Source organism: Chroicocephalus ridibundus, chromosome 4 (assembly GCF_963924245.1).
Source record: "Chroicocephalus ridibundus chromosome 4, bChrRid1.1, whole genome shotgun sequence".
Lineage (NCBI taxonomy): Eukaryota > Metazoa > Chordata > Aves > Charadriiformes > Laridae > Chroicocephalus > Chroicocephalus ridibundus.
Window position 1 is genome coordinate 78384662 of NC_086287.1, and position 11892 is coordinate 78396553.

General features: G+C 40.4%; 1 protein-coding gene across 2 annotated transcripts in view; it reads left to right on the forward strand.

The window, feature by feature from the left end:
• The window catches only part of TOX3 (TOX high mobility group box family member 3), a 78436-nt gene extending 70145 nt beyond the window's left edge, over nt 1-8291 (forward strand). For both annotated transcript variants that reach the window (XM_063334350.1, XM_063334351.1), the window contains exons 4-7: nt 984-1253; nt 2582-2809; nt 4174-4254; nt 6450-8291. In XM_063334350.1, coding sequence (XP_063190420.1) covers nt 984-1253; nt 2582-2809; nt 4174-4254; nt 6450-7184 — 1314 coding nt within the window. In that variant the 3' untranslated portion in view covers nt 7185-8291. The remainder of the gene's footprint in view (nt 1-983; nt 1254-2581; nt 2810-4173; nt 4255-6449) is intronic.
• Nucleotides 8292-11892: the final 3601 nt, after the last annotated feature.

The following is an 11892-nucleotide window of genomic DNA, read 5'->3' on the forward strand; positions in this document are numbered from 1 at the left end:
TTCTCTCCACTTATTAACTGTTTTAAAAAATCTTCTTTTCTGTTTAAACGTTCCTTCATTGTGTAATGATCTGCGCGTGGTTAAAAATAACAAACCTGAGTTGTTCGTAGGCAGATTCCGGTTCACTTTACCTTCAGGGTCTCACTTTTATTTACAAATGTCGTAAGTGTTGTGCAGATGTAGAAGACGACATAGTTTGTGCCCTCCAGAAACAGTAGAAACAAAACCGTGCACGCACTTGAGTTTCTGAGTCGTGAAGAACAAGAAAAATGAAGTCAGTGATTGGTCCCTGGCTTGCTACTTCCATGTGCGTTTGGTTGTTGGATTAAAGATAAAAATATGTAGTTTTGTGCAGTACTTGCGAACAAGGATTTCTAGGAGTGATTAGGGTTGCTGGAACGGTTCTCCAGCGAGCTGCGGCATCTGCAGCCGAGCCCTGGCAGGGCAGCGTGCTTTGTCTAACACAACTTTCAAATCCCTCTCAGACAGGATTCTTTTATACCTACCACTGCTACTAGTAACAGCAAAGAATAATTGAATGTCAGTAAAGGAAGATGCTTTTCTCTCTCTCTCTCTCTCTCTCTCTATATATATATATCCCCCTCACCCTGGTTTTGTTTACGTTCTGCATTTGACAGCAGTTTGTGTCTGCTCGGTCGCAATGTTTTCCCTGTATCATCAGTCAGCCTGTTTCCCTGTTGTTAATGTGGGTATTTCACACCGCACCAAGAGAAGAAATGTTTAAAAATGGGGAAACGCAATTTTTATTCCACCAAAAAACCCCACTCACAAGTGGGGGAGAAGTGAAGTCCAGGGCAAGTTGCTGCATTTAATTAATTAAAAATGCATTTTTAATTCATTAAGAAACAACGAAACAAACTGCCAGTTGTCAGTGTCTGTTCTGTAAGCCTGTGAAAATAACTTCACCTGATGATGCTGTATGGTCACTGCTAACGACTGAATACCGTTTCAATCTCTTTTAGGATCAGAGTCACACACAGGTTTCCCAGTATCGCCAGGATCACTCTCTGATTATGAGATCCATTGTCCATATGACTGATGCTGCCCATTCGGGAATTATGCCTCCTTCTCAGCTAACCACCATTAACCAGTCTCAGCTAAGTGCGCAGCTGGGGCTAAATTTAGGAGGCACTAATTTGCCACACACTTCTCCCTCCCCTCCTGCGAGTAAATCAGCCACTCCTTCCCCATCCAGCTCTATAAATGAGGAAGACGCAGACGAGTCAAACAGAGTAAGTGATTCCATGCCCAGCAGCGGGTGAGCGGTACGTGTCCGTGTGCTGTATTCTCATGAACGTGGCAGTATCCTCTCGGCTGCAGTGTGGTCATATCAAACACAGATGTTACACCACAGGGGAACAGGATTCATGTGCTGTTTAGCTTCTTTACTTAAGAAGTTTCCATATCTCCATAATAATAAATGTAAGAATATATGTATATATTTGCTCTAGTACATTCATAATTCATTTCAGATTTTATAGATGTGGTGAATCTCTTTACTCGTCAACTTTGGACAGTTTTGTCATTTTGGTATTCTCTAGAGTCACATAAAACATAGATGCATTTAGATAGCAATAAAATAAGCTTTCTTCTAACTGAAAGTTTAGTTAATTTACATTTTGCTTTAAATAAATCTGTTATAAAAGGAAAATTGTATCAAAAAATAAAGCAAAAATGTTATTATAGCAGTATATTTAAAGGGCCTAATTTAGACTGTTTAAGATTTAAGTTAATGGAAATTGTGCTTATGGAAAAATCATTGTACAGGATCCTCAAAATATCAAAATTACTAGTGAGTGGCACACCTAGAGCCACTTTATCCCCTTGCAGCAATATCTGTGCATCCTTCAACAAAAGAGGGCACGGGATGGGAGGAGCCCACGGGGACCAGAGTCACCCGTAATCCTGGGTGCGCTGCTTGGGGGGTTCCCCATCCCCGGGGCGGGAGGGGGATGTCGGTACCGGCCATAACGCGGAGCCTCCAGCGCTGCTGCACGGGCCCCCGGCTGCACGAGGAGCGGGAGGGAGGTGGGTGCCGGACGCGCTGGGCCTTGGCTGCAGGTGGATAGAAACTGCAGAGTGGTTTTTGCCTGAAGGGGTGGGTTTTCAACGTCTGACCCACATCAAAGTCCTGGGAATCAGGACATGCCTCCAAGCTCTTGTCTTTTGAGTCTTTACTGTTGAAATTACATCTTAATAGAAGAGCATAGATTGCCTCAAAATATACTACAGATTAAATCTTAATTTTTTTTTAATACAAATTAGTGTTGGGGTGTACTTTTTTAGGTCAAGCTCATAGGATTGACTCTCTGAGCCATGCTTACAACGAGTAGTAACTATCCATGCATTTAGTTCAGGTAGATCTGATGAGATTAAGCTGAGACTAAGTACTATTTGGTAGGACACTATTTGTGTCTTCGCACAACAGGGCTTTCCAAAACATTGCCTACATAGTAGCTTTATCTGTGTATTATTAAGAGAGACTGTTAATATTTTTTTTTTAATTAATCTGTTTTGTTTCATGCATGTATTTATTGTTCTTGTTATTACTGTTTCTTAGGCTACTGGAGAAAAAAGAGCTGCCCCAGATTCTGGCAAGAAGCCCAAAACTCCAAAGAAGAAGAAAAAGAAAGATCCCAATGAGCCACAAAAGCCAGTGTCAGCATATGCCCTTTTCTTCAGGGATACACAAGCTGCAATTAAAGGGCAGAACCCAAATGCGACATTTGGAGAGGTTTCAAAAATAGTGGCATCTATGTGGGACAGTCTAGGAGAAGAACAAAAACAGGTAAAAAACTGACGCCGGGTTGTCTCACAGGAAGTAAAATAGTAGTCCTTGCAAAAAGAATCCTGCTGCCGCTGCTCTGAGTGGACCATGCTGCTTGCTGATGTAGACCTCTCACTCTGTAGAGCTACATTGATTTTTGAACTTGCTGAAGACTTGGCATCTAAAAAGCATTTTGTCGTAAGAGCCATTCTGTAGTATTAAATGGCTGTATTTGTCTTTAAATTTTAAAGGGCAGTTTGCAAAAAAAGCTCAGGTGATATTGTCCTAGAGTCTTCTTAAGACCATCTTTTGATGATTCCTATTTCAAAGCTCTTGTTTCCTATTAATCGGAAGTTAGAAGAGAAAAGGGGGAAGGTACAGCACATTTACTATTTTCCTTTGATCTGCCTTATGAATTTGTTACAAAGCGCGTTGATTTCCAACCTTTGAAGCCAATCCTTCGTGCCTCATTACACCGTTGCGTGTGAAATGTTATCTCCAGCTCAAACTTGGTACAGAATGATGAGTTTTGTTCTTCCTTGAGGGTTGTTATTCTTTCTATACACATGTAACTCCTACACACGGATTGAAGGAAAAAAAATATCCTTTGAGGCTGTTTGCCTGTTGATACTCCCTGCAGCTCCCAGGAACAGTTAATGGCAGCTGCGATGGAAGAGTAGGTTCCCATATAGGACACCTTCTGGCAAGATATGAATGATTCTTGTCTGTGAAAATTTGGAAACTTTTAGTCTGATCTAACAGATGATGGCGAACGTGATTTAGAGGTGAACTTTAAATTTACTGATGATTAAAAATACAGATTAATTCATTTTTGCCAAACCGTTCTTGTTTAACTCAATAGATTCTCTCATACTGGGTTTGGGGAAAGTGCATTGTCCAAGCTCTATGAACCACCTTTTATAAAGGTATAAAGATTTTTTTTTTATATATGTATATCAAAGATTTGTTTAAAAAAAACCCACCTTGGCATTCTTTGCTATTTTATACTACTTTGGATACTTTTTAGCATCTGAAATACTCAGTGTTCTAATATCCCTGTTACTTGGAGTCATTAAAATATCATTTCCTGGGGAGGTAAATAGTGCATAGGGAGTCTTGTCAAACAGTTGGTTGCTCTCGCAGCCTTTTTTATTCACAATAAATCAACATAAATTGTGGTGCAAGTCCAGCGAGCAGACCTGAGAGCCTGTAACCACCTGCAAGAACATTTAGACCTTTCAGAGAAGAAAAAGTGCATAGAACAGTAGAGTGTTTTCGGCTTTTTTTGGTCTGTGCTTTTTGTTTCTTTGCAAATGATTTTGAGAGCATTCTGGCAAAAATGTCTTAATAATTGAAGTTGGTGAAATTGTGGTCTCTTTTCATAGGTATATAAAAGAAAAACTGAAGCTGCCAAAAAAGAATACCTAAAGGCACTTGCTGCCTATAGAGCAAGCCTTGTTTCGAAGGTAAGCCTAGTACGGCCTTCAATGTAATGCAAGTTAGCTTTTGGCAATGGTGTTTAAATATGGGCGGGTGGGGTGCTATGCAAAATAAAAGTAGAATCCTAGGATTTCTGTCATACAGCTCTGCAAGGTGTTGTGCTGCTGCTTGAACCCTGCTTAGGCTCTGCAAAGAACCAATTTCATCTCTCTAATGGCACAGTCATGATTACCAAATAATAACCTTGTAAATGTGCATCTTCCATTATCTACGGAGGCAAAATAATGCACTTCACTACAAAAGTAAAATTCAGTCATGAAAAATGTACTGACTTTTCAACACTAACGTTTGCAAGCTATTTGCAGGGGTTTGTTTTTCCTCAAGTGCTGCTTCTCGAAACAGACGTGCTTTGCGTGGAGCTGGAGAGCAGTTATTGTACGACAAAGCTTAAGTATTTCTTGCAGGTGAGGCGGGGGAGAATGCACGGTGGCTCTGAGTTTGGAGAGTCCTCACAAATGGACTAGCTGGCAGTGAGCCACGTGGAGTATTTTAGCAGATCCTGAGTTAAAATAAAACTCATGAAGAAAACAAAGCTCTGCTGTCTTACTTGAGAATGTACCTTTTAACCGGCAGCACTGCACTGGTTGTAGATCTGTTGCATCTCAATACCATGAAAGGAAATATGCTTGTGGCCATCTAAAATGTGGGTAAAAATTAATCAAGAGGATTCTTTCTCTAGTAATATTTCATAAAGATCAATTACAAAAATAGCTTCAATCACAAGAAAAAAACAGAAGAAAGTGATGATACCTAACTCCTGAGAATGTTAATTTGAATGTACATCTGCAGAGCATTAGTAAATCACACAGAAAGTTGCTGTGTATTTTAATTATTGATTAAAAATGCAACAGCAGAAATAATAATATACACATCCATCCTTGAAAGCTGGAAGATTTCTTCTTCTGTAGAGAAGCTGTGTTTTTCTATTGTCTCTAGGACTTAGATAATGTTCTCAAAGCCTGTAGTATCACAATGCTAAATTCAACGGCAGCTGGAGTTCTAAATACCTTTGAGAAAATTTATTTTGTTGGCCCTAAGTTCCCTTTTCAAAAACACCACGAATAGTATTTTCTTCCAAAATCCGTGGGACCTGGGCTACCGAGTAACTTGTGGGAAGCCTGTGAGTGGAAATTACACTCTAAGTCCAGTATTCATCTCATCTCCTCTAACTTAAGACATCCTTGCTGTAGCTCTTTCATCCGAGGTGGTTGCTGAGAGTAGGGTTGGAATAGGCACTTCTGCAGCACAGTTTGACGTGTTCTAAGGTAAATGTCTAAAACATGTCAGTTAGTTGTGCTGGAAGAGACTTTTTCTCTCTGTTGTCTTTATATAGGCAGCTCTTCTACGTGTCGTGTACAATGCAGATGTGTAGAACTATGAAAGACGAATCCTACCTTTGGTGCATAAATAGATTTAATTTAAGCATACACAATAACAATATTTCTAGATTTACCTAATAAAACTAAGCCTTCAGAGGCACCATAACACCTCATTTATTGCAATAGGCTTCTTTGGACTGTAGTTTTCCTGCAGTTTTGCCTCATCGGAAACCTGTGGGACACTGGGAGTAGGCAGGATTCCCTAAGCAGGGCACCCCCTGATGCGCCCATACCCCTTCCAGGGTACTCATTCGCGTGCCTTGACAGTGTTCCCTTAGAATTTCGTCTGTTGTAGATACCTGGGACACGATGCCTTAGATGCAAAGAACTGCAACAAGCAAATTAAAAAAGTTGTTAGAGAAGTTTCATTGTTTGTACGCTACTCTTATGCCATGATAACTGGTGCGGGGGGAGACGCTTCTGCTCGTATTTGTCCCCCAAAGAACATGGCTTTTTTGAAAACATGTAAGTATAGAAAGTGTTGGGCTCTTTTCAGCTCTTTCAGCCACAAACTGTCTTTGACATCTGTGACTTTCTGGTGTTGAACAAGGCACAAGTTTTTTGTCCAAGTAAGAACTGGCGGTACCGTATGCAGAGACAGATGCAGAGGTGATGTGGTGGGCCGGTGGATCACTGATCTTTTTCAGATCGATGATTGATCTTTCCTGATAGAAAAGAAAAGACGAAAACGTCTCCCTGAGTAGCTGTGACTTTTATTTCCATGTAAACAGCAGTAATGTTTTTTCTGTTAAAAATACGATGAATTTCTTTTCCAAACACAGGCTGCTGCAGAATCTGCCGAGGCCCAGACAATTCGTTCTGTTCAGCAAACGTTGGCATCCACAAATTTGTCTTCCTCCCTTATTCTGAATACTTCTCTTTCTCAACACGCGACAGTATCGGCATCTCCTCAAACTCTTCAACAGTCCCTTCCTAGAGCGATCGCTCCAAAACCTTTAACCATGAGACTGCCCATGAATCAGATTGTCGCTTCTGTTACCATTGCCCCCAACATGCCAACAAACATTGCAGCTCCCTTGATAAGCTCTATGGGGACAAATATGGTGGCAACACCATCTTCCTCTCAAGTCAGTCCCTCCATGCAAAGCCAGCAGCACCAGATGCAGCAGCTCCAGCAGCAACAGATGCAGCAGATGCAGCAGCAGCAGCTACATCAGCATCAAATGCATCAGCAAATACAGCAACAAATGCAACAGCAGCATTTCCAGCACCACATGCAACAGCACTTGCAGCAGCAGCACCTCCAGCAGCAAATGAATCAGCAGCAAATGCAGCAGCAGCTGCAGCACATGCAGCTCCAGCAGATGCAGCAGCAGCAGATGCAGCACATGCAGCACCAGTCCCAGCCTTCTCCTCAGCAGCACTCGCCGGTGGCCTCTCAGATCACTTCTCCCATCCCCGCCATTGGCAGCCCGCAGCCGGCACCTCAGCAGCACCAGTCGCAAATACCATCTCAGACACAGACTCAAGTGTTGTCGCAGGTCAGTATTTTCTGAAGATAAAATGATCTGGCGACATGGCTTTGTGTTGATGGAGGGGGTAGGGGTAAACCGTATGTGGGTGAAAACTGTAAATTGTTGATGGTAGTTATGCAGGGATGCATAACAGATCAAATGATCCTCTAAAGTGTCTATTAGATAGGCAATAAAGAACTACAATGTAGCTGTGTATCATCTTTTAGCTGACTATAAATCATTTTGTTTTTAAAAAAAAAAAGAAAAAAAAGCTGTGCTCTTTTTCATGTGATGCCTTTTTAATTTATTTAAGCTTTACCTACAATATGTGAATCAAATGGCCTAATGAATACCTGGACCTTATGACTGCAAAATGGCCTTTTGGAGTTATATGGTATAACCCTTCTTTCTCTAAAAGTGAATAATGCACTTCAAGGCAGTATGATGAACTCATGAAGCCCTTAAAGCACAGTTGTAACTACCTGTAAAATGATGATTGGATTTCATACAATCATACTTGTATGACATGAGTTAGTTGATGGCATTTTTTGTCATGAAAAAATAGAGTAAATCACAGATTTTTGCCAAAGCTCTTAATTTTTTTTTTCTCTCCTAAATGTCTTCAGAAAAACAAATGCAAGTAACTGAACTTAAATGTTTGACCCAACCTTTCACTTCATTTCTCCAAATAAACCTACCATAGTTTGTAAGAAAATATATATTGACATTTACCCTCTTACGTTAATTCCAGTTACAGAACAAATGTGAATATTATATTCTGTGTTGAAGTGATGAGTTTCAGATTTAATACACTGTATTTTTAAAAGGGAAATGCACTTAAATAAAACTGTTATTACAGAAAGCTAAGATGAAAAATGCAAGAGTTTTTAATACGCTGTAAAACCAGTAGAATATTTAAATGAAACTCCACAACCGAATGATCAATGTAAATATTTTCTTTAAAAGTTGTAAGTTTTCATATCATGTGTTGTAAAGTTTTCATAAATGAGGCTTTAATGTAAACACTGGTAACATGAATTATTAATTGCTACATTGCTTATTGTGTTTTTATGCTGTTTTATACTTTTTTATGAGTTATGATAGCAGCAATTAAGTTGTTTGTATTTTGCTTATCTAAAATAAATGCTTTTATCTTGCTATAGAATAAACACATTTCAGTAAAACCCATGGGCATAAGTCTTTGGTAGAAAAACCAGAAGTGTTTCCTTATGAAAACACTTTATTGGGAAATTCATTTAACTTTTTGGATTTTTATTTTATCAAACATACTGGGTAAATAGGTAGCGATGGGAACCGAGTGTGGGATCGGCTCTTGTATCCATCAAGATGTGCTGCTGAAGGGTCACAAACAACTTCTCTGGGGTTTCTCCACCTTCCTTCAGAGAGGGAAAGCAAGTGGTGGAGTTAGGAACCCTTGGTGGCGGAGGGAGTTAGGAGCCGTTGGTGGCGGAGGGAGATAGGAACCGTTGGTGGCGGAGTTACAACCTATTGGTGATTCCGTGTTCCCTTTGTCCGCAGGAACAGGACAGCAAACCTGTCTCCCAGCAGTAGTGTTCAGAGATGTAAATAAGCACAAATTGTGGTTTTCTTTGTACCTTTGAGTTTCAGCTGTAGGCGCAGCTATTGCCATGTGCTTCCCATCTATAAGCCCCCAACTCTGACTCGGGCTGATCCCGAGTTGTCTGATGTTTATTTTATCATAAAAGTAGGGCATGGTGGAGGGGGGATGGAGAGGGCAGGTATTTCATACAAAACGTTCACATCCAATACGTTGTCAGGTTATTAGTGCTGTTCACATATTTTTACTCTTGACGGAGAGGAGAAATCCTTTATTTTCTTCTTTCCCTTCTTTGCCCGCAATAGCTGTGCTGCGAGTGCAGTCTGACCACTATCCCCAGTTGTCTTGCATGATTAATTACAGCATCTGTCCTGTCAGAAGCTATAATGAAGAGGTCTTGATAAAAATTGCAAATTACCACTGGCAACAATCTTAAACTGCTTATGATAAAATGAAAATTAAAAACAGCAAGTGTCAAACCTGAGCAGAATCCTAATCCTGTTTGAGGCGGTGTCCATGGCTACCACGCGCAGGCCACGACCGAAAAATAATGGAATATAGATCCCCAAAAAGTTGCAGCCAGACTTGAGGGAAGAGGTACAATACCATGTGAGTTTATTAATAATGAATTCAGCTTTCAATATTTCATCATCCTCAGGTACTCTGTTTATTATGTACAAATATTGAACAGCAAGAGGTTCTAATTATAAATTTATAGATTTCTTGGAGCAGAAAAAAATCGTGTATAAATTGAAGCTTTTCATAATAGGTGTTAGTTGACAGGTACCCACGCTCCTAATAGCCTTAGTATGATATCTGATAATGTCTGGGCCGGCGGATGTTGATTCCGCGCGGGAGGAAGCCTGCCTGCATTCGCGCTGGCACGGCAGAGGCCGGTGGGGAGGGAATTTTGTGTGTGCCGGTTCTAACCAACCTTACATAACAAAGGGAACCATTTTATCGTCGTTTCGAAACCTTTAGACAAATGTCTTCAGAAATAATTGCTAAACCGCATGTGACAGTAATTGTGTATTAGTTCCATAATTGTCATTTTGAAGACCTATGAAGTATCGTTGGAAAAATGTCACTAGTGATAAGAGTTAATTACAACTGAAGTCTGTTTTCAACTATTTGCAGCGAGAAGCAGGTGTTATTGCACTCATTAAATGATTTCATAAATCCTGGGTTTTATCACATTTGATTAAGAGCTGCTGAACTACTGATGGTCAATTCCAGGAAAAATAGTTTTAATTACTGCAGCTAAACAAAATTAATCATCGAGCAGGACTGTACATTTTAAATATCAAAATTTGAATCTTGAAAAACTGGAGCATCCCTCCGCTTGCTACAAAATTGTATTTTACATTACCCACAATAGCATATTGCGGAACATCTTGTGTTTCAAACTGTGCAAGTTGGTGTTCGTATTCCCTAAGTCTAAGTGAATAACTTTGCTATCATAGGTCATAAATAAAACTGCTAATTTAAATCGCTTAATATGCAGTTTATACAGGAAAAACGCAGTATCCGTATGATTTCAGCGTCGTGCACGGTTTAAAGAATGTTTTCCTTCATATCATTTACAAGCACTTAACTGCTCCCTGCTTTTCCCAAGGTTTCAGATGCTTTATCACCCCGGTTAACCACATTCTACTTTCACATTAACCCAGGTTGACACATGATGAAAGAACATAAGGAGGTTTAATTTTTAGCTGACACAGGGTCATTAGTTTCTAACTTGGAGAACAAAGGCTTTAAATACCTCTATGCAACATAATCTCAATTTTATATTATCACCTGACCATTGTGGTTGGCAGGACAGATGGATTAAATATCTCAAGTTTAACCAGAAGTCTTGCACTGGCTCTTTTCAATGGGGATTGGCTATTTGAATGGCTCCTTTTCCATTTCTCACTTCATGGACTATTTTGCGGCACCGGACTTCATTCTAACCTTTCCCTCCCCCCTTTGTTTGGCTTTTGTTTTGCAACAGCTGTTATTATCGTTTTTGGTCAGCTGTGATTGCTGGAGGCAAAATAGGACCAGATGGTGTTTTGCTATGCATGAATGGCGAGTTAGAGGAGTTTAGATTGAATAGGCCAAGTTTGAATGGTGTCTATGCACCACCTGCCCTCTTCAGCAGCAGCATACACATCATCGGAGCATGATCTGTCTCAGACCTACTAGAATTGGATGGGAATGGAGAGAGCCTCGTTGGATTTTCTCCATATTTATTGATCTTCCATGCACTAACAGCATAATGCAGTACACAGTCAATTTGAGTTAATTGGATATGACACAGCATGTACATGTAATCTATCACTGTAGTCTCCTGGTACACTTTAGGTTTTGCTGCCACAAGAACACGCAGTATTAGCCTGCATTAATAGGCTAAGTGGATGGAAGCAAAACAAGATCATTGTAGGGCTCGATTTAACAAAATACACTGTAGTTTTAAAATGATACCCTTGAAACGGCCAGAGACGCAGTTAAATGTGAACATTTCGCGTCTGATAGGCTGGACTGAGTATTCTGGCACGGAACAAAACGTACCTCGTTCCCTTACTTCCCTGAGAGGTTCGCCAGTGAAATTGAAACGAAGGGTGGACTAAAAGTAGGGAGCGGCGTCAGCAGCCACGAGCTGGTGCCGTTGGCAAAGGGGCGTGTGTTTATGTGGAGGAATCCACTTCGTAGCAGAAGGGATAGTATATTAAGCAAATTCTGATTTCCAGCCCCTAAAACACAGAAATTAAAATTAGGCATCCAAATTGCGTTTAGAGTAGCAAAGGGCTGCTTTGGTATCCTAAAACTGGTCGTCGAGGTAGAATTTAAATGTCAGAGAAATTTAAGATCTGTTGCGTCCTCCATTAAGGTGGACTGAAAGACACCGGCCGTACAGGAGTTGTGTCTGGACCTTATGGAAAAAAATACATAACGATAACATATAATACATAAATCGCTTGAATTCTTGCATCAATTGGATGTTTAAAAGCCTACATACGTATGTAACCGGGGGTTGTGATCACGCTCTGCCTAAGTTGGCAGGAGCTGCTTACTCGGCGTCTTTGTCTGTGGTGTCAGGTAGCCGAGTGAGCTACTTTATTATGAAAATTGCATTTAACTGAAAAAATGCTAAATATTTTCAAGTGCCTGTGGGAAAAGCGAGGTTTG